The following is a 24,164-nucleotide window of genomic DNA, read 5'->3' on the forward strand; positions in this document are numbered from 1 at the left end:
AAATAATAATATGGACGTGCGGGAGCGGAAAAAGCTACTCCAGCCATACATGCTTTCTTACAGGTTATGGCAACAATTAAAAAGATAGTCGGAGAGCTGGGAGCAGCGGCCGAAGCACCTTTTAAAAGGCTGGATGAATACCTACAGCGATTTGGTCGGGAGTCTTCCATCATGGTAAATGCGGTGGTACAGGTAAGTGAGACCCGTACCGTATATCATAGAGGGACGCAGCGTGAACCGGGCCCGCGATTACTTAGTAGTGGGACGCCAAGTCACCGCGAGCCCCACAAAGGAGTCAGGAACCTTGACCGAGTGGGCGGAGGAAGAACCGATCATGCCGGAGCAGCTGACTAGTGCTGTCTCCTGGAGCGATGCGGTTCTGAAGACGCTGCCACCGGTCATTTGTAAATCAAAGGGGGGGCAGACAGTAAAAGGGCTCTTTCTTTCCCATAGAGAGACCCAAACTGTGGACAAGCCCCAGATTAAACCGAAGATCCCAAAAATAAAGCGGGGGTCTCCTGACAAAATAGAAAAGCGGACGAGCTGAGTTGGGAGGCAGGGTGGCTAAGTGTCTGGGAGTGGTGGATTGTTTATTTGAATATTGTTTATTGGAGATTTGTGGAGTGGAGGGTGCTTTGTGCACATTACAGTAATCCCTCGCTATATCGCGCTTCGCCTTTCGCGGCTTCACTCCATCGCGGATTTTATATGTAAGCATATTTAAATATATATCGCGGATTTTTCGCTGCTTCGCGGGTTTCTGAGGACAATGGGTCTTTTAATTTTTGGTACATGCTTCCTCAGTTGGTTTGCCCAGTTGATTTCATACAAGGGACGCTATTGGCAGATGGCTGAGAAGCTACCCGGCTTACTTTCTCTCTCTCTCTCTTGCGCTGACTTTCTGTGATCCTGACGTAGGGGGTGTGAGCAGGGGGGCTGTTCGCACACCTAGACAATACGGACGCTCGTCTAAAAATGCTGAAAGATTATCTTCAAGTTGCTATCTTTTGTGCAGCTGCTTTCTGAAACGACATGCTGCACAGTGCTTCGCATACTTAAAAGCTCGAAGGGCACGTATTGATTTGTGCTTGAAAAACAAACTCTGTCTCTCTCTGTCTCTCTTTATCTGCTCCTGACGGAGGGGGTGTGAGCTGCCGCCTTCAACAGCTTTGTGCCGCGGTGCTTCGCATACTTAAAAGCCAAACAGAGAGAAATGCAAACAAATCAATAGGGTTATCTCTGTGACTGTCACTGCTCCTGACACGCACTCCTTTGAAGAGGTAGATATGTTTGCATTCTTTTAATTGTGAGACGGAACTGTCATCTCTGTCTTGTCATGGAGCACAGTTTAAACTTTTGAAAAAGAGACAAATGTTTGTTTGCAGTGTTTGAATAACGTTCCTGTCTCTCTACAACCTCCTGTGTTTCTGCGCAAATCTGTGATCCAAGCATGACAATATAAAAATAACCATATAAACATATGGTTTCTACTTCGCGGATTTTCTTATTTCGCGGGTGGCTCTGGAACGCAACCCCCGCGATGGAGGAGGGATTACTGTATTATTATGATAAATTCAAAATTTGGACTTTTACCTGGTATCTGGCGTATTGTCCAAGGGTTCAAGGGAGCGAGAGCGCCCTTATCTGTCACACTGTCTACGTTTTATCTATAACGTATTGTCCTTATACGCTTTATATGCACTGAGAACACTGAGTGTGTTGCTGCCTGTGCTCTTACTTGGTTGTAAGTAGGGCGTGTCTTGCAAGAATCTCATGTTCTACATCATTGCGAAACAGTCCTGGGTCAATCTCTTGGCACAAAGTTTCATGTTTAAGGTCTCCGCGAGATGCTCCGTGGCCAGTCTCTTTAGTCTCGTGGGTCTTTTAAGTGTCTTCCGTGATCTTAATGTGAAGATCACATCTCGATGCCCTACTGTTTCTCTGCAGGATTTTTTTTTTTTTTTTTTTATAATAGAGAGATAAACTAGAAGGACTGTTAACATGCTCAAATCCATGATTACCAAATTCTCATATTGATAGATTCCCATATCAATGGAGAAAAGAATGTGTATAACTAAAACATAGGAGGCAGTACCACTTTTCAGCAAATAATCACTTAAATATGTCTAGGAAGCTTTGTAATATTGGGTGTGAATATTATTTCTGGAACACCATATAAAATGGCCCTTCATCTCTTTTCATAATAAAGACCCAATGCCATAATTCCTCTTTCTATTTCAGAAAAGTGCTGAAACTTGAATTAATTAAAGCTGCAGCTGACATGGAAGAGCCTATTACCAGCTATTAAATAATATAGAGATTGCTCTCTTATAAACAACTTCTCTCATCTTTGCATTTTTGTGAGCATGATCATTGGCTTCTTGGTCATTTTTGCACATGTTATTCTTTCCTAGTTGGGGATGTATTGAAAACACAGTCCGGGTGGATCCTGTAATTTCTTCATGATGAACTCAACAGTTCTCCTGCATTTTTTCAGGAAGAAAAAGGTGATTTGAATGATGGGCTGATTGTGGAACTTGCTATTCCAATGACACCAAAAGGTATTTCTATAATGTTTCACAGATAGTTGGTTTGTAGAAGTCTTTCAAACATTCAGGTTTTAATTAGAATTAATAACTTAAAAGTTGTATATAATAATAAATAATTACTGTATTTAAAAAATACACAAAAGTAGGGCAAGAGAGTAAATATTTGAAATCACTCACTGCAATCAGCTTCTGCTTCAGAATCTGGTGCTTCATTATCTTCTTGGTCGAAACCATCCAAGTATATAATTTGAGGCAGCAATTTAAACATAACTTCTCTGTAATCTGCAAGATTTGCAATCTCACAATTGAGAAAGTCCAGGCTCTTGAGGTTTTTAAGATTTTTCTGAAAACATAAAATTATCTTGTTGAGATAATGAACTGAATTCATCCTATGTTCCTTTAGAAACCCCATTAATATTTACTGATCAACAAAAAAGGTCTAAAAATACAGTGGCTGAAGTGCTACATAACATTTAATCTGCTGACTCTGTTCAATCAAATAAACTGTAAATGTTGAGTTTTCTTAATATACTGTATGAATTCCATTAAAATATACAACTAAATTATTGTACCACAAGTTTTAGGAATCGCAAAAGCAGGTCTGCAGTTAGATAGATTTGAGTCTCCCCAATCACAGCAATTTATTTTCTGGACAAATTAGCATTTTAAATGTGATGTTGTTTCTACTGTTTGTGCTCAATTTTGAGTTTGCCCAGAAACAAGCTTCTTTTTAAAGAAAGATGAAAACTGCATTACTACAATACTGGTTTTGTTTAGGAAGGTCAAGGATAAAAACTTTTCACAGTTTTAACAGAATCTAACACAAAAATTAAAACAAAAATGTTTCATGTCTCATGTTAACTAGGATATTAAGCACTGAAATCAACATATATCATGTTAAACATTGCCTCCAAACGCTTAAGGAAATGCTATAGTTCAGCAGCATCTTAATCTACTTTTCTATTTTATGTTAATAGATTTTCAACAGATAAAAGTAATGAAATATAAAATAAATACCTACAGAGTTAAGTACCTTACTGAATACTAGTCTCGCTCAAGACAGACACATTACATATATGTCTGTAGACAACCATGAGTGAATTTTCGTTAAAACTGGGTGGGAACAATCGTCTCACTGAGTGCCACATTTCTAACTCAATCCAATGCCTCATGATGGCAGCACTTAAAGTATTTGGCGGTGATAGATATATTCATGAAAATATTAACTACAAAATGTGCAACATGAAGCAAACTTTGTGTTACACTCTGTCAAAATGATTGCTGCTAAGAAACCTGATAATCAAGATCCACAGGAGATGCAGATTTTAGTACTCAAAACAACTGAATCAACAAATCTGCCTAATACCATTAGCAGATATGCACATGATGAGGCTACACAACATTCACCTTCTGACTGCACATCTAAACAAATAACTAAAGAAATTTATCATTACTGTCTAATTAATATGAAAACATGCATTAGACAAAATAACCACAGCATTTTAACAAGCTTTATCCATAAACCACAATGCAGCACTGACTTCCACCTTGAAGAAGTGCTTCGAGCAGTTGGCCAAAAGACACAACTCCATCCTCCCCACCTTTCTGGACCCATTCCAGTATGCTTACCATCCGAATCACTCCACTGATGATGCCATCTCCTATACCTTGCACGCTGTACTGTCTCACACCAGGGATATGTATATCAGAATGCTGTTTGTTGATTTCAGCTCAGCATTCAACATAATCATTCCCCAGCAGTTGGTGAGAAAACTCTCTCTGCTGGGCCTCGACACCCCTCCCCGTGTGGTGAAAATAATCTCTCTCTAAATATCAATAAGACAAAAGAGATGCTTGTTGATTTGAGAAGAACATTGGCGGACTATTCACCACTGCTCATCAATGACTCTGCTGTGGAAGTAGCAGAGTCAGTAGCAACAAGCTTCTTGGGGTGTATATTTCTGATGTCCTCACACCAGCACTGTTGTCAAGAAGGCACAATAACACCTCTTTTTCTTTTTTTAAACTTTTATTGACTTTATTTAAAGCATGTAAAACATTCCATACAATCAAGTCAAACTTAACAAAATTAAATTCAACTCAACCCCCACTCATGAGAAAGAGAGGAAGGCCAACTGCCAGAGTAAAACTTTGAGAGTAGTATAGAGGGAAAGGAGTCTTATTCCCTAATGTAAGTGCTTAATCTAAAACATTATTGATTAGATCCTGCCAGGTTTTTAAAAAAACGTTTTGAACAGATCCTCTAAGAGAGAATTACAATTTTTCCAATTTCAAATAGTATATAACAATAGTTACCCACTGACTTAACAGAGGTGGGTTAGGATTCTTCCAGATGAGCAAGATAAGTCCATGTGGCAATAGTGAAATAAAGGCAATTACAGTTTGTTTGTCCTTCTCCACTTTAAGTCCATCTAGGAGTACGCTATTAATGGATTAGGAGTGATCGTGACACCAAGGCATTTAAAAATTTTTGTTCAGAATGATGTTAATTTGGTATACAGTGATCCCTCGCTATATCGCGCTTCGCCTTTCGCGGCTTCACTCCATCGCGGATTTTATATGTAAGCATATTTAAATATATATCGCGGATTTTTCGCTGCTTCGCGGGTTTCTGCGGACAATAGGTCTTTTAATTTCTGGTACATGCTTCCTCAGTTGGTTTGCCCAGTTGATTTCATTGGCAGATGGCTGAGAAGCTATCCAGCTTACTTTCTCTCTTCCTCTCTCTCTCTCTCTCTCTTGCGCTGACGTAGGGGGGTGTGAGCAGGGGGGCTGTGTGCAGCTGCTTCCTGAAAGGACATGCTGCACGGAGCTTCGCATACTTAAAAGCTCAAAGGGCACGTATTGATTTTTTTTATCTGTCTCTCTATCTCTCTCTCTCTCTCTCTCTTCCTCTCTCTTCCTGCTCCTGACAGAGGGGGTGCGAGCTGCCGCCTTCAACAGCTTTGTACCGGCGGTGCTTCGCATACTTAAAAGCCAAAAAGCCCTATTGATTTTTTTTTTGACTGCTTGCTTTGCACTCCTTTGAAGAGGAAGATATGTTTGCATTCTTTTAATTGTGAGACAGAACTGTCATCTCTGTCTTGTCATGGAGCACAGTTTAAACTTTTGAAAAAGAGACAAATGTTTGTTTGCAGTGTTTGAATAACGTTCCTGTCTCTCTACAACCTCCTGTGTTTCTGCGCAAATCTGTGACCCAAGCATGACATTCTAAAAATAACCATATAAACATATGGTTTCTACTTCGCGGATTTTCCTATTTCGCGGGTGGCTCTGGAACGCAACCCCCGCGATGGAGGAGGGATTACTGTATGCCCAAAACATGTGGCTCGGTGAAGGTGGAGCTTGATTGCAAAGTTTGCAGGTTGTATCTTGCCTTGGAAACATTTTGGACAATTTTAAATGAGATAGATGTTTGATTGTATTGTTGCTCTGGTTTTGGTAATGTTATGTTGTTTATTAAATGTGCAGTATGTTGTATTGCCTATGCACTGGAGACTGTAAAGAACAAAATATCATTCAATCATATATTATGTATGTGAATGAATGACAATAAAATTGAGTTGAGCGGATAATGTTTATCTTAGGGCTGCAATAATTAACTGTCATAATCGATTATTAAAAAGGTTGGCAATGATCACTTTCATCGATTAGTTGATTACGTCATTAGCCCAAGTACATTGTGCTGCGCAATTGTGGCATTACTTCATTCAGTTATGAACGCCTTTGGAAAAAAGTCAGACAGTAAGCAAGTGCCAGAAAAGACAGTGCGACCTATGACTTTCAGAATCTGGTAGCACTTTACTCTGAATGCAGAAAAAAGTAAAAAATAAAAAATAAACAAATAAAAGGTTTTGATTTGCAAAATGTGTAGGTCTGACCTCATATGGTATGAAAGCACAAAGGAGATGCACAAACATTTCAATAGGAAACATACTTTTAAAGGCTCTGTGGAGGAGGAAGACTTGCCATCATCCCAGTAAGTTGAATTTTACTTAAGCGTTATGTGATACAGATATATGAATGAAATGTTTGCTAGGCTAGGCATAATGTCATGACTTTTAATTTGAAGTGAGGAATAATTTGAGTCATAGTCCAGCCCTCTTCAATGCGAATAAAATACTAGCATACGAGGGGGGGACCTAAAAATAACTGGAAATATTTTTAAAACATGTTTAGTTTAATTTTCTGTACAAACTACAATTAGTCTCCTTCAAAGTACTCTCCATTGGAGGAAATACACTTATCTAACCGTTTGTTCCATTGTTCGAAACATTTTTTAAATTCGTCTGAAGTAATGCCCATTAATGCTCTGGTCGTTTCTTGTTTTACCTCTTCGACGTCAGCAAAACGCCTTCCTTTCAAGTCTTTTTTCATCCGAGGGAACAAAAAAAAAATCACATGGAGCTAAACTGGCGAAAGCTGAGAGCAGTGTGAGATGGAGCGTTGTCATGATGAAAGAACCAATCGCCCGAATCCCACAAATCAGGGCGTTTCCTTCTCACACTGTTGCGCAACCTTCTTAACACTTCTAGGTAGAATGCTTGGTTTACAGTCTGACTTGCTGGAACAAATTCATAATGCACGAGACCTTTGACATCAAAAAAAGAAATCAACATTGTTTTCACTTTTGATTTCACCTGCCGAGCTTTTTTTTGCTCAAGAAGAATTCGTGGTTTTCCAATGACTGGACTGCTGTTTCGACTCAGGATCGTAACTGTAGCACCACGATTCATCTCCTGTAATAATTTTGGAAAAAAAATCTGGGTCATTATCAAACTGATCCTTCATTTCACGACAAGTTTCCAGGCGATGCTCTTTTTGATCTGCTGTCAGCAATCGCGGGACGAATTTTGCAGAAACTCTTCTCATTTTCAAATCTTGCGATAAAATTCGCTGAACCGAGCCCCACGACAACTGGGTAATCTTAACAAGTTCGTCAATGGTCCTACGTCGATTTTCATAAATTAATTCTCGGATTGTGGTGACATTTTCATCGGTTCGCGATGTTGAAGGAAGCCCGGGGAGTTGGTGGTATTCAATCAACATTTCACCATTCTTAAAGCGGCCAAACCACTCGTAGATTTGGCTTTTACCCATAGCATCTTCTTTGTAAGCTTTTTTTTAACATAATAGTTTCTGCAACACTTTTTTAAAGAAGAAAACAAAATTTCACTGCCGCGCGTTGCTCACGATAATCGGTCATCGTAAAAAAAACGACGCTTGCACCACGTACTACAAGTACCAACCTAACAACAACAAAATTCTGGTTATTTTTGGGTCCCCGCTCGTATGTGAAAGAATTTCATGATAGGTGACTAAAAAAATATGTCATTAGCCATTAAAAAGTAAGCATTCAGATTTTCATTTGCCATACTTGGGTGATTTTAAATTATGGTGCTGCATTACATTATTGCAAACACATATAACATTAGTATGTGTGTGTGTGTTTTTTCATGAAAAGCCAGCAGCACATTGCATAACTGGTTGAAGAGCGCAGTCAACTTAATGACTGCATTTTGTCACCTAGAAACTGAAGGGGATGGCAAATTACATGAGTTCATAACTTTTCCACACAGTTTCAAATTTTGAAGTATTGCAAGCTTGTCAGATTCTGACAGGGCATTAACATGCAGATTGACAGGACCAGTGGCTATATGAATGCTTTCTAGGTAAGCTGGGTTCATCCGTAATCTCTACCTTTTCCTTTTTTCATTCTGTCTTATGACAGAACAAACAAGAATCTCTCTTCTGTTTATGCAGTGCAAAACACCTAATCTTTTTATCAAATAATAGTATTAAATATAATAGAAATTGAATAAGTTATTAAAAGTGACATATTTGTTATCATCATCATTTTCTTTTCACTATTCCTGATGAAGTTTGGGGTAGCAACTTGCCAAGTTGGGTTGTCCAGGCCTCCCTTTACCTAGATACTTCTCCAGATCTCTCTTGGGAATATTCAAAACACTCTTAGGACAACTGAGTGATATAATTCTTCCAGTATGTTCTGGGTCTGGGTCTTCCCCCAATGGGCTGTCTATTACATCTCCCATAGTAGACATCAACGTGGTATCTTAACTACATTCCAAAATCACCTCAGCTGTATCCTGCTTGTATGTGGTGTGTTCTGGTGTTTCTTTTCTCTTTTTACTCATTACTAGTATTCAATGCAGCAACATTTTCGGTTTTCTCCTCAAGAGGTTTGTATTATAATACATATTTTTTAATACATAAAACCATATAAAAACTTTGCTATCCATTAATAAAAAGTGACCTTTTCAGTCTCAAAGCAGATCTTAAATCATATAGAATATCAGGGGTGTTTTCTTGGCTATTTTGGAGCATATAGGAGGTTAATAATCTACGTTAAAACTTCTTTTGACACCGTCAGTAGGTAAGCTCCAAAGGATAAATCTAAGATACAGGTCAAATTCTGTTACAACGAATATCTTTACAACGAAGTATTTTACGGTCCCGACAGTTTCCCCATAAGACAGTCTATAAAAAATCTTGTTACTACAAAATATATTCAGCAGATACTTTCATTACAATGAAGTGCCCAAAAGACCTTGAAATGCTTGAATGAATCATCCACAGAGCACTTCGTTCTGTGGTCGCAGCTCAGTTGTGTACAACGATCCCCGAACAGAAACATTATAAATTTTTCTCTTTCTTTGAACTTTACTCATACTGTTTTTTTGCTGTGTTTGTTTTCTGTGGTTTTCAATGATACCTTTTGCTTATTGCTCATCAACATTTGAAAAACATCAATTGGAATTTAACTCATTGTCACCCTCCTATAGAAATGACAGACACAAAAAAAATGACAACAGTTCACATTAGAAAAAAAAAAAACGACATTTTTTCAGCTCTTGATTCTGGCAAAAAGAAAAAAGATGTTGCCAATGAATTTAGAATTTCGCCATCGACATTCTACATCGACTTTCTTGAAAGTCAAAAACAGAATAAAAATCTCGGGTTGCAAACCTTGGGCCTCAGTGCAAACGTATGCGAACTGCTGCATTTTAAGACGTCGAAAAAGCAGTTATTCCTCTCATTATTCCCTGTGAGTATAAAGAAAACCAGCGAGCTTGGATGACTCAAGACATTTTGGGAAACTGGCTACGACAACTTGACAAGGATATTGTGACGCATGAGTCACTGTCTTGAACCCCAAAACATGAGGCCGAGTCTCAGTACTTAGCAAAACTAGCTTTATTCAGCTTGAAACAGGAACAGAGCGGTTATTTACTGTAGCGGGATCTACCACTCTCCTACACACAGACAAAGTAGTCAGGCAGGGTCATGGCCAGGTTAGTGGCCAAGTAATACTCTTCCCTGCATTTATAATGTTCCTTGCATCACCCATTGATGATACCACGACCACAACTAGCTCGGATTTGTTTCTGCTGTGCTCCAACAAGAGTTCTGAAACATCACAATTTGAAGATGATGATTCTGCTTCTGATTGACAACTGTGCTGCTCACAGCATGCTTCTAAATTTAGATAATGTTCGAGTTGAGTTCCTCCCACCCAGTTACATGGCAGTGTTTCAGCCATTTGATTTGGGCATCATTCGAAAATGTATTATCGCAAAGGAAAAGCAGAGAAAAATTCTCGTCTGCATAACTTGTAGACAGGAGGAGATGAAAATTAACATGAAAGAAGCTATTGAAATGATTACAAAACGCCTGGATACAAATTAAAGAAAGCATTATAGCAACAAATACAGAATCTCATTACTACGAAATATATTTTTTAGGTCCCTGGCACTTCATTGTAACGGAATTTGACCTGTATTTGAATCTCATCCTGTGTCCAAAGGTAAATGTAAAAATAATGCCTACATGACATCTTCACCAAACCATATACTATAAAAGGGAAAAAAAGCACTCAGCTCACCAAAGCTTCCACTGTACTCAAATCCTTGATCTTGTTTCCACTTAAATTCAATTCAGTCAAGTTAGGACACTTTTCGGCTAGAGTCTCCAATCCTCCTGAAATGTTATTGTCACTCAGCTCCAACTGATGAAAAGAAATCAAGAAATGTTTGCATTAATATGTACCCTAACCTTAATTTTACTTAAAGCCTCAACTAGGGAAAACAGAAAATATCTACAAAACAATTACCAAAAATACTATTACTGATATATTTCTATTAGGACAACAGAATGCCACATATGATGAGAAAGATATGAATAAAATATTTGCACGTTTTTTTTTTTTTTTTTTTGTATATATTGTAAATTGTATGTTTATAAAATTATGATGGTCAGCTACTTGTGTTTTAAAGTACTTAAATTCTAATCTCCTCTTTCAAGGACTCTCTAATTTACATACTTGCACTATTAATGGTCATGAACATAGACCTTGCTGAGAGCTTCACTCCAACTGTAAAGACAAAACCTGTTCAGATATAAATTGCGCGGGGTTGCATGATTTGGTCCAAATATGACAAATGAGATTTGAACTGCAATTGATAAGATATTTAAATTTACATCTTATATTGTGGTTTAGTTACCAAGGCAAATGCAGAAAAAGGCATAATAAATCACATAAAATGGATATTTTTTAAATCAAGTTGAAAAATATTTAAAGTAATGTCCAAATTAGTAAATTACAAAAAGATACTTTTAATAAATGCTTTTCAAAATTAACATAATATGATAAAATAAAAAAAAAATGGGATAAAAAAAGGCTTATTCATATTAAAGATATCTTGTGCAGGTTCAGCTTTGGTTCAAACTTAAACATACTCTTTTCAAATTCAGAAAAGAACAATAGTTTTTTTCCCCCATCAAATATTAGATTTTTTTGAATGAAAAGAAAACAATAATTGATAACACAACTGAAAATGATATAGATGATTGAAAATAATGCAATTATTGTACCAAGATCTGCATGTTAAAGTTAACGATAAAAAAAGAAAGACATGGAAGGGATTACACAATGATGTAAAGTTAAAATCAACAGATGTTGCATGTGAATGTGAATTTGTGAATTTCCACTTGGGATTAATAAAGTATCTATCTATCTATATATCTATCTATCTATGTGTGAGAGGTTTTATGCCTACTGTAGCTTCCCATAATGGATCAACACTGTTCCACTTAAGTTATTGACGGAGCTCCACAAGGAATAATTGAAATTATGTACAGAAGGAGACAAGACGTTTTTCAAATTCTGCTCATCACTTCTCTTCCTATTAAACTCACAATGCAGTCAACTTCACCAGCATAAGATACCCTTTTCTTACCTGAACACACATATTTAATTACACTGCATACTGACAACACCAGTGAGTAAACGATTTGTTGTTTGTTTTTAGTACATTTTTTGGAGAGCTTCTCTAGAATGTTTATTTCACCTTGAGGACATTAAAGTATATCTCTTTGTTCACTATATTAAATATATAAATGTGAAATAAATTTGAAAAAGTAATCTATTAAGATCATGCTATCTGAAACGTTAGAACCTTTTGTTTAAGACTGAATAGAACATAAGATTGGTAAGATTGTTTGGTCTGAACAGAAGACAAATAAGTGATGTGACTGGCGATTAAAAAGTATTGCACCTGGGTGGTGTATTAAACTGCTGAAACTCAGGAAAACATCGATCTACATAAAGACACCTGCAGGTTTCCAGTACCAATACATTCTGTGTGTTCTTCCCCTTCTGCTGCTGAGCTCTGACCAAGGTTGCTTTTGAAAATTGTTGATCTAAGACATAAAAACATCACCATAAACACTACTAATATACAAGTTCCAGTTTCATACCTTATTTTTACCATGTAACTAGGTTAATCATAGTATTTCTACTTCAGATTTACTAAAAATACAAAACAGTTGTTACTATGATATTCCTGGGTTACAGTAGAAATTGAATTTGTACACCAATATAACACACACACACACACACACACACACACACACACACACACACACACAGTGCTTTCTGTATAATTTTTCCTAAAAGTTTCTTTGTTGCATAAAGGTAATCATGGTCCACACCGAGCAAACAAAGCATTTATGGGATGAATGGACTTGCATACATTGCTCCACTTGAGAATCTAAATACTCGTGTGCACAATCAAAGTTGTGACTGTGCACATCAACTATATGTGGCCAAAAAAAAAAAAAAAAGAAGACTTAATTATATAAAGTCATCATCAGAAACCTGCATCTTAAGTGTCCGCTGTAAATGTGGCATTTGATAGCCTAAGGTTCAAGCCCAGTATATCATATATATATATATATATATATATATATATATATATATATATATATATATATATATATATATATATATGTGTATACAAATACAGAATTAGGGCGAAACACGTGTCGCGTACTCTGCATTATTTGACAGTAAACTATTTCAACCATTCTATGATCTGCTTCTCGCAACTGAAATGAGGGCACCGTGGCGGATATTAGCTGACTTGCTGACCAACCACAAGCGTTACCTGGTAGGTAACCACCCATACAATAAGATTGCGACACAGACCACGAATGCAATGAATGTAATTACCCCGATCTACATGCTGTCAAATGAATGAACCACACGCCGTGGCGCAACGTTAGAGGCGTTTGCCTCTGTCGCTGACGTCCGATGTTCAATTCCTCGAGAGGGGGGTGCAGTGAGTGTGTACGCCTGATGAGCCCAGAATTAGGGCGAAACACGTGTCGCGTACTCTTTGCATTATTTGACAGTAAACTATTTCATTTCAACAATATATATATATATATATATATATATATATATATATATATATATATACATACACACACACACACACAGTATATCAGGATCATTCAGGAAGTGGACCCCGGAGAATGAGAATGCTCTGAGAGAATGTTTTGGAACTACAGACTGGGATATCCTGCAGGGATCACATAGTGAGAACATTGAGGAAGTTGTTGACTGCACTACTGACTACATCAACTTCTGTATGGACATTGTAGTTCCAGTAAGAACTGTACGCTGCTATGCTAACAACAAGCCATGAATTACAAGTGACATCAAGGGCCTTTTGAACCAGAAGAAAAGGGCTTTTAAAGACGGTGATCAGCATGAGCTCAAGCGCGTGCAGAAGGAACTCCGAGTCCAGCTCAGGGTGGCGAAGGAGCAGTACAGGAGAAAGCTGGAGCAGAAGTTGCAGAATAACAGCATAAAGGAAGTGTTGGATGGGATGAAGATCATCACTGGCTGCAGCTCGAAGCGGGGTACCACCATCGAGAGAGACGTAAAGAGAGCAAACCAAATGAACAACTTCTTTAACAGGTTTGACCACCCTAACCCACTCTCACTCTCACCTCGGAGTACTGCACCCTCCACACAACCTTCTGCTGATACCAGCATAGGAGAGACATCCCCACCCATAATTACAACAGCGCAAGTGAGCAGAGAGCTGAGGAGACTTCATGCCAGCAAAGCAGTGGGTCCAGATGGAGTATCGCCACGACTGCTGAAGGTCTGTGCATTGGAGCTGGGGAGTCCTCTACAGAGCAAATTCAACCTGAGCCTGGAACAAGGGAGAGTCCCGAGGCTTTGGAAAACATCTTGCATCACCCCAGTCCCAAAGGTATCACGTCCTAGTGAGCTGAATGACTTCCGGCCTGTTGCTCTGACATCACATGTGATGAAGACCATGGAGAGGCTGTTGCTTCACCACCTGAGGCCACAGGTTCAACATGCCCTCGACCCTCTGCAGTTTGCATATCTGGAGAAGGTGGGAGCGGAGGATGCCATCATCTATATGCTACATCGATCCCTCTCTCACTTGGACAGAGGCAGTGGTGCTGTAAGAATTATGTTTCTAGACTTCTCTAGCGCCTTCAACACAATCCAACCTCTGCTCCTTAGGGACAAGCTGACAGAGATGGCAGTAGATTCATACCTGGTGGCATGGATCATGGACTATATTAAAGACAGACCTCAGTATGTGCATCTTGGGAACTGCACATCTGACATTGTGGTCAGCAACACAGGAGCGCCACAAGGGACTGTACTTTCTCTGATCCTGTTCAGCCTATATACATCGGACTTCCAACACAACTCGGAGTCCTGCCACATGCAAAAGTTCGCTGATGACACTGCTATCGTGGGCTGTATCAGGAGTGGGCAGGAGGAGGAGTACAGGGACCTAATCAATGACTTTGTTAAATGGTGCGAGTCAAACCACCTACACCTGAACACCAGCAAAACCTAGGAGCTGGTGGTGGATTTTAGGAGGCCCAGACCCCTCATGGACCCCGTGATCATCAGAGGTAACTGTGTGCAGATGGTGCAGACCTATAAATACCTGGGAGTGCAGCTGGATGATAAATTAGACTGGACTGCCAATACTGATGCTCTGTGTAAGAAAGGACAGAGCCGACTATACTTCCTTAGAAGGCTGGCGTCCTTCAACATCTGCAATAAGATGCTGCAGATGTTCTATCAGATGGTTGTGGCGAGTGCCCTCTTCTACGCAGTGGTGTGCTGGGGAGGCAGCATTAAGAAGAAAGACGCCTCACGCCTGGACAAACTGGTGAGGAAGGCAGGCTCTATTGTTGCATGGAGCTAGACAGTTTGACATCTGTGGCAGAGCGACGGGCGCTCAGCAGGCTCCTATCAATTATGGAAAATCCACTGCATCCACTAAGCAGTGTCATCTCTAGACAGAGGAGCAGCTTCAGCGACAGACTGCTGTCACTGTCCTGCGCCACTGACAGACTGAGGAGATCGTTCCTCCCCCAAACTATGCGACTCTTCAATTCCACCTGGGGGGTAAACGTTAACATTTAACATTATACAAAGTTTATTGTCTGTTTTTTACCTGCATTACTATCAATCTTTAATTTAATATTGTTTTTTTTGTATCAGTAAGGTGCTGCTGGAGTAAGTGAATTTCCCCTTGGGATTAATAAAGTATCTATGTATCTATCTGTATATTGAGGATTCACCAATTAAAACAAATCACTCATTAGATCCTACCCTCTCAGCTTTCACAAGTGAAAGTGACAATTTTAAAATCAAGTCATATACAATGTTGCATCTGGAGAAATATTTCAGACAAATGAAATAAATAGCAAAAACAGATTCAGTGACACAATTATTTCTTATCTATATATATATAAAATCCCTATGTGCATCCAGGCGTCCGTGTGTGGGTGTCTGCTGGTGAAGTGCGCATGCGCGGGGCACGGTGCGATGCGCGATATTACTGTCAGAGAAAGTTTGAGGCGTTTTACGGAAATACAAACCAGTATTACTACAAGAGAAAATTAAAGGTACACAATACTGTGACGCATATTACAGCCACATACAAGCCAGTATTACAGTCAAAGGAGATTAAAGGCATATTACCGACGCGCACCGCCTGTATTACCGCCAGAGAAAATTAAAGGTATATTGCGGGCACGTACAAGACGGTATCCTCAATAAGGGCGCACACAAAAAGAGTGAGCCTCAAAAGGGCGACCTCAATTGGGCGCGCAGCGAATAATGGCGCGCGTAAATAAAGACCAGCACCTTTGTTGCTCTTCACATATTCCAGAGCCATATGAACTAAATTATCTACGAACGCCTTTATTCGCCGCGCTCAATTGAGATCGCCCTTTTGAAGCTCGCCTTTTTGTGCGCGCCCTTATTGAATAGAGCCGTACAAGACAGTATTACTGTCACAGAAAATTAAAGACACACAATACACGGCGGCAGCCCACGAAGAACGGTCAGCTCAGCAAGTAAACATCAACAAAAGAAAGGCTGAAAGAAAGAAAAATACGACCAACAAAAAGAATGAGATCAAAGTTCCTTGCCATTTAATATAGACTGTTCCTAATATAGACAAGTTTAATAATAATTTGAAAATCTGTCATTCAGACTTAAAAGGAGATTGTAAATTGTAGAATAAATACCAGAAACACACAATCAACACAACACTATGCCACTATATAAACTGATTAACTGAACCTCAAATTTTTGAATGACTCTCATCTTGAACAAATCAGTGCCAGAACCACATGCTCTGCAGGCTGAAATGTACAGTGGGAGATGTCAGTTATGCCGCAGTCTCTGCTCAGTGTGGACTCCTACTTGAATTTGCAGTGCCTTTTCTTGATTTTCTTTGTGTTTTTGTTGTTTTTTTACATAAATTATTATTAAATAAGCCACCATGTGATTGAAGAAGGATAATGATAGCAGAAAAGTGAAAAGAAAAGTTGTTAGAACCACGACAGAGGTGAAAAAAAAAAATATATCCAAACATGAAAATTACATTTGTGTCTTGGATTTGTTATGTAGCTCAGTATGGCAAAATCAATGATCTATACTATACTTAAAAATAAAGAGACAGTCGAGGGAGCAAATGTTGCACAAGGAGTGAAAGTTCTTACTAAACAAATATCAAAGATGATTGAAGAAGTGGTAAAATTGTGGGCGATTTGGATAAATGAAAAACAGCTGGTTATAGTTTTTCTGAGACTAAAACTTGTGAAAAAGTGAGGTGGTTTTTTGACGACATGTTAAAGAAAAGCCCAGGTACGAGTGCTGATATCGATGTGTTCAAAGCTAGTAGCGGGTGGTTTGAGAAATTTAAGAGTAGAAGTGGCATACATAGTGTAGTTAGGCATGGGGAGGCTGTGAGCTCGAAACCAGAAGCTGCTGAGAAATGTGGAAGAATTTAGTGACAATCTAAAGGCTGAGGCTTTTTCTTCCCCAACAAGTGTTCAACTGTGATGAAACTGTCCTATTCTGGAAAAAGCTTGGCCAAGACAGAAGCCAATGAAGCACAGGACTCTTTTGCTATGTGGAAATGCAACTGGGGACTTCAAGGTCAAGCCATTGCTTATGTACCACTCTGAGAACCTGAGGGTGTTTAAGAAAAATAACGTGAGGAAAAGTAAATTGTCTGTTATGTGGAGGGATAATAGTAAAGCTTAGGTAACCAGGACTTACTATTGGTGGATCCATGAAGTCTTTGCCCTAAGTGTGATAAAATATTTTCAAGAAAAAAAAAATGCCTATAAAATGCCTTATTGTGATGGACAATGCTCCTGCTCATCCCTCCAGGCTTGGAGGACGAGTTGGTGGAGGAGTTTGATTTTATCACAGTGACGTTCCCCTAACATGACGCCTCTATTTCAGCCCATGGACCACCAGGTTATTGCTAACTTTAAGACACTCTACACCAAAGCACACAAGTTTCAAAGGTATTTTGAAGAGAGTATGACACAGAATTAACACTCTCTTGAAAAATTGCTTTAACATCCTCCTTTACTTAAGTATCACTGTCAAAGCCTGGGGGCAAGTGACTTACAGGACCATGGATTGTTCAGCAGACAGAGACATTGAGGGCTTTGTGGCCGAGTCTGTTGCTGTTGTCGATGATATTGTGTCTCTGGACAAGTGCTGGGTGGTATACCAGTTCATACCGAAAACCGTTTTTTATTTTTCTTATGATATGGATTTTTCTTATACCGCAACACTGGTTTAAATTGCCTAAACAACGTTTGGAACGTGGCTCTGCAGGAAACTGTTTAAGGGGGACCTTTTCACGGCTACACCGGTGTTGCACGGGGGCTCTTTTTTACTGCTACACTGCTAAACACAGAATACATGTGGTAGTGGAGGAATTGCGCAGTGAAAATGGATGTAGAATATTCTGAAACTGAAGCTGTAGCAGACGGTAAAGTTGAAAATGATGACACAGAAGAACTTTTGCTGAAAAGAGGAGTCACGTCTGTTGTGTCTGGAGATACTTTGGATTTAAAAGGTCGATGTGGACCATTATGTTCAAATGTGTGAATACTATTTCTATACTACTAGATCAGGGGTCTGCAACCTTCACTATGAAAAGAGCCATTTTGCCCCCCCTTCCTCCAAAGAAAAATAGTCTGGAGCCGCAAATCATAACACAGCTTATAAACTTTTAAGTTTTAATCTTTTTGTAGATTTTACATGTTACAACCACGGAATACAACAAACAGAAGTGCAGTGTGCATGTGTAGGCCTACTTTGAAATAAATTAAACTGAACTATGCAGGCCTATTTGGGTCCTTCCTATACCTGTGTAAAATTAAAATAAAAACTAGCCCACTTTAATATAAATAAAACATTTAGCTGTAGCTTAGCAGCTTTAAAAAAGTAAACATTAAAGTCCATTTCAGTGTGCTGAATCAACTGAAGCACCTGACATACAAAAAAACCTACATCAGCTGCGGGTCCGAAATGAATGTGTTTTTTTTTTCTGAAAAATAATAGCATATTAAATGCTATTGTTCTCACCTGTTTAATGTGACTTCTGTTCCTGAAGGTCGCTGCTGATCATCTCTATGTCGGGGCTGTACGATGTGACTTTGACCTTCACACAGGACTGCAGGCTCTCATGTGTGAGGCGGGAGCGATATTTGGACTTTATGAAGTTCATGCTTGAGAAAACTTGCTCACTTAAGTATGTGAGCCAAAGATGGACAGGACTCCAAATGCATATTTTTCATGTTCATATACGTTCGGGAATGGCACTCCATGTGTCGAAAACAAATTTGTCGGGTTGGGGAGGTTTTCAATATCACTCCATTTGTGCTCTTTAGCGAGAGTAGCCTTCTGACGGGCGACTTCTTCAAGACTCCGCTGTCAGGCATTTGAACTTGGACACCCATTAATCTTTATCTACTATGTCGTCCAGTTCAATTTCTAGATCGGGCTTACTTACTCACTCCTGTGAATGCGGATGTGTTCAGCAGGGATGGGTCGATGTCCAGGGGTGTGACAGGGAAGGAGAGAGTGTGTGTTTTTCCTTTCTGAACTCACTGAATCTTTCTCTAAATGCAGCTTGCATTTTCTGAACAATTTCCCGTTTGTTTTTTAAAGTCGGAGAATAGATGCTCTGATATTTTTATGAACGATTCTTTCATGTATTCTCCGTCTGTGAACGGCTTACCCCTCCTTACGATCTCTTGAGCTGCCACAAAACTAGCAGCTGTAGTTGACTGTGTAGAAGTGATCCACTTTTTGAAAGTATGTTTGCTCTGTTCAGCTTTCCGTTGCAGTTCCGAAATTGCTCTCTTTCGCTTATCTTCACTTGGGTATTTTGAATGCTGAGTGCTTGTTTCGAAAATGTCTTTCAACGTTACATTTTTGTGTTGTTCGATAATTTATTGCCACATATTAAGCACACCGGTAAGCCAGCGTCGTTGGCGGTGAAGGCAAATGCTTCTGTCCACGCAGAATTAAACTCTCTAAATTAGATGTTAAAATGTATAACAGTAGTAGTCGTAAATAAACATATATATATATATATATATAAATAAATACAACTTAAATTAAGAAATTGCCATTATTCATTTTCATGTTTTTTTTTTTGTCAAGGCCAAAGGGAGCCACTACAAGGAGGCTGAAGAGCCGCGGGTTGCCGACCCCTGTACTAGATAATACTGCATGCCAAGTTTTACTTGTTTTATTTTTTTCAATACTGTGTAATGTACCTGGGTACTGTGTAATAGTATGACGACATTTCTACTTTATTCTCGATGTTTGTCAAGAATAAAGTCGACATGTCGACTTTATTCTCATAATTTGTTATTAAAGTAGAGCATCGTAAACTAAACTTCATCTTAAAATGAATATTTAATTTACTAGATTTTCTCAAACCCTGTTATAAGTTATGTAACACATTGAATGCTTTGTGTTAAGTGTTCCCGGAGCCTTATTAATCACTACTGCTTCTTAAACTGACTTCGTCTTGCACTGAGAGGAGGTGCAGCCAGCACACAGAATATGTTAATTTCACGATATTCCTGCTCTCTGAACATTTAGAATGCTTAGATAAATGATTAATACATGCTTTAATGCATTTCATCATGTGGGGGCACGGTGGCGTAGAGGTTGCACTGCTGCGGGGTCCTGGGTGTACCCTGCTTTGAATTTGCATATTTTTCTGGTGGGTTTACTCTGTGTGCTTCAGTTTCCTTTCAAAGTCATGTAGGATGTGTGGTTTTGTTATGCTATATTAACCCTACTAGCGTATGTATTGCTTGTATTCACCCTGCAATGTGCTTGAGCCACGTTCAGGATTTGCTCCTGCCTCGCACACAGTGCTTACTGGGATGGGCACAACTCTGAATGGATGGCATAATTAAACATGTATAACGAAGATTTTTTTTTAAAGTTCTGAACACTCCATGGTCCAAGTTTATAACTACATATAAATTCACAAAGACGTTTATCGTGTGGTGATTGGTTATGTGGAGAAAGAAAAAGGAAAGATAGGAACTGCGGGTTTGGTACATCAGACAGAGACAGCACGCATGCAATGAAGAAAGCCCGCTCAGAAGAACATCCATTGAATTCTGTGTTTGTGTCTTCGACAACCACGGGGGTATTTTCCATACGTCGCTTAAATCATCCGAGATTAGATGCCTCATCTAGGATGAGTTAATGCCGGTGAAACTCATCCGGGATAAGTCAGTTTTTCAAACGCAGCCGCGCAGTAGATTAGCCAAGCTGGATCTAATCATCCGAGATGAATGCGCGCCCGCGCTGATTGAAAAGTCCATATACTGTATATTGAGTCTAGAAAACATGATCAGCAAGTCTTTGATAGGTTGTAACCAAATGACAAAAGAACGGGCGCATCTTTTTTCACACAAATGGAGCAGGACTTTTTATTCAAAGGACATGAAGAATTTCAAGATTTAATATGCACAAGGGGCAACACTGCAAAAGCTGCCCAAACCAGAAAAGGCGGCTGGCAAAAAGTGGCTGGCAAATTAAACGCTAAGCAGTGTGCATTGTACTTACTGAATGCAGCGTTTCATTTCCTATGTGTCAGATTAATTATTATTTAATATGTCATAATTCCAGATCAAACGTGAGCACCAGGAGAACATGGGAACAGGTTAAAGTGAAGTACAAGAATATACTTCAAACTGGTAAATATTGGTATATAACTATTTAAAGAATTGTTGACATAATCATATAATATAAAAAACATTAATTGTAAAGCTAATAAGAAGGCAGACAAGCAAAAAACAGGTGGAGGTCCACGCGGTCCAGACCTAAACCCTGCAGAACAGTTGGCAAAATGCCCATCGCCCTGTTTCTGAGGGCATTCCGTGGGGAAGCTCCTCCCCAGAACCAGTGGCAAGATGCAGTAGTCACTTCATTTCAGGTAAAGGATGGTCATTGCATATATTTGTCCTCAATGTGTGCCATAGGTATGTTCCATATACAGTAATCCCTCGCTATATCGCGCTTCGCCTTTCGCAGCTTCACTCCATCGCGGATTTTATATGTAAGCATATTTAAATATATATTGCGGATTTTTCGCTGCTTCGCGGGTTTCTGCGGACAATGGGTCTTTTAATTTCTGGTACATGCTTCCTCAGTTGGTTTGCCCAGTTGATTTCATACAAGGGACGCTATTGGCAGATGGCTGAGAAGCTACCCAGCTTACATTTCTCTTTCTCTTGCGCTGACTTTCTCTGATCCTGACGTAGGGGGATTGAGCAGGGGGGCTGTTCCCACACCTAGACGATACGGACGCTAGTCTAAAAAATGCTGAAAGATTATCTTCACGTTGCTATCTTTTGTGCAGCTGCTTCCTGAAACGACATGCTGCACCGTGCTTCGCATACTTAAAAGCTCGAAGGGCACGTATTGATTTTTGCTTGCTTGTTTTTCTCTGTCTCTCTCTCTCTTTCTGTGCTCTTGATGGAGGGGGTGTGAGCTGCCGCCTTCAACAGCTTTGTGCCGCGGTGCTTCGCATACTTAAAAGCCAAAAAGCCCTATTGATTTTCCTCTGCCTTTATGTCAGTCTCTGCTCCTGACTCCTTTGAAGAGGAAGATATGTTTGCATTCTTTTAATTGTGAGACAGAACTGTCATCTCTGTCTTGTCATGGAGCACAGTTTAAACTTTTGAAAAAGAGACAAATGTTTGTTTTGCAGTGTTTGAATAACGTTCCTGTCTCTCTACAACCTCCTGTGTTTCTGCGCAAATCTGTGACCCAAGCATGACAATATAAAAATAACCATATAAACATATGGTTTCTACTTCGCGGATTTACTTATTTCGCAGGTGGCTCTGGAACGCAACCCCCGCGATGGAGGAGGGATTACTGTAGCCCTCTTTTTTTTGTTGGGTCAGTTGCAGGGAATGTCATATCCCTAGAACTTGTGTCTGACCAATGAGATATTGACGAAGGTCAAATATTTGATGAAGCCACTGTGTCTGATTATTCATCAGGAGGAGAGGTACATTTTCCAAATAATGTTTGATCAAACTCCACTCTGATCAGTCTCATGTGCCCCAATCACATTTGGAAATCCTGGGTAATGAGAATGTTAGGCTGATTGTGAGATTCTTCATGGAACTGTGGGTGGTTTTGCCTGTGTATTACCTACCTGCATTGGCATGAAACGCCTCCTTTATTGTCTGCACACGCAGGTGTCCAGGAAACACTATGAAAACCAGAAGGAAATATTTCAGAGCCAAACAGACTTTACGAATTGCCTGGCAAACTGCACTTTTAGATAGATTTTCCGCATCGCCTACAGTATATAAAAAAAGTGCCGCTTGCAAAAAACCTCAAAGCAATGCATACTGTCTGTGTGGTTGTGAGAGCCCGACTTTGCCTAGTTTGACTTCGAATATAAGGTGGTAATAAATCTTTTGAGGTACAATATTCCCCCTCAGCTAAAGCAGTATCTTTCGAAAAGAATTTCCTCCGGGACCAATAAAGAATCTTGCCGATCGCGCAAAACCCTCTCTATATGAAATTCTCTGCTTATAATTTGCACTCTGATATGAATTGGTTGCTCATTCATGAACGGTGAAGCCATGACTGAATGAATTCCACACACAGACACTGACTAAGTGTGTGAGCTAATCCTTGTTTACTTAGAACAAACCTGCTTCTTACAGGTTTGAGGACTTGGATGTGCTGCTATGACAACACATCCAGCAAGAGTTTCGAAAAACCGACAGATCCAGGATCATGCTAAATCATCAACAATTACATCCGGCTAAACGAGTAATCCACGTACGAAAAATACCCCCCACATCACAAACCCAATATTTACACAATATTTAAAGTTAAACCTGTACGATACCCATTCATTCATCCAGTTTTTTGGAGCCTCGTCACACCTGCCATAAAGTTCTCTACATTGAACGTACACCTGGGGACCCCTTACTGCGAGGGAGCACTACCGTGCATGTTTAATACCTGCTTTAATGCATTTTATCATGAAAATTTATCTTAGCATTCTACATTTTCAGAGAGCAGGAATATCATGAAGTGAATGTATTCTGTGTGGTGATTGCTGCCGGTGCCTCCTCTTAGTGTAGAGGAAGTCAGTTTAAGAAGCGCGTAGCGATTAACAACTGGGTCGGGGAACACTTAACACAAAGCATTTAATGTGCTACATTAACTTATGGCGGGATTTCAGAAAATCTAGTAAAGTAAACATTGATTTCAGGATGAAGTTTAGTTTACGACATTCTACTTTAATGACAAAATAAACTATGAGAATAAAGTGGAAATGTCGACTTTAATCTTGACATATAGTTTTTTTTTTCTTTACCGTGGCCCTAATATGCTTCCGT

At 39.4% G+C, this 24,164-nt stretch overlaps 1 protein-coding gene across 1 annotated transcript in view; it reads right to left on the reverse strand.

Annotated features, from left to right (window-relative positions):
- anp32e (acidic (leucine-rich) nuclear phosphoprotein 32 family, member E) overlaps positions 1–24,164 on the reverse strand; it is a 106,599-nt gene that overhangs the window by 20,913 nt on the left and 61,522 nt on the right. The window contains exons 3-4 of the mRNA XM_051923654.1: positions 10,477–10,599; positions 2,727–2,892 (exon numbers count right to left, since the gene is read on the reverse strand). Of these exons, the coding sequence (XP_051779614.1) occupies positions 2,727–2,892; positions 10,477–10,599 (289 nt within the window). The remainder of the gene's footprint in view (positions 1–2,726; positions 2,893–10,476; positions 10,600–24,164) is intronic.

This window comes from Erpetoichthys calabaricus, chromosome 2 (genome assembly GCF_900747795.2).
Source record: "Erpetoichthys calabaricus chromosome 2, fErpCal1.3, whole genome shotgun sequence".
NCBI classification, from domain to species: domain Eukaryota; kingdom Metazoa; phylum Chordata; class Cladistia; order Polypteriformes; family Polypteridae; genus Erpetoichthys; species Erpetoichthys calabaricus.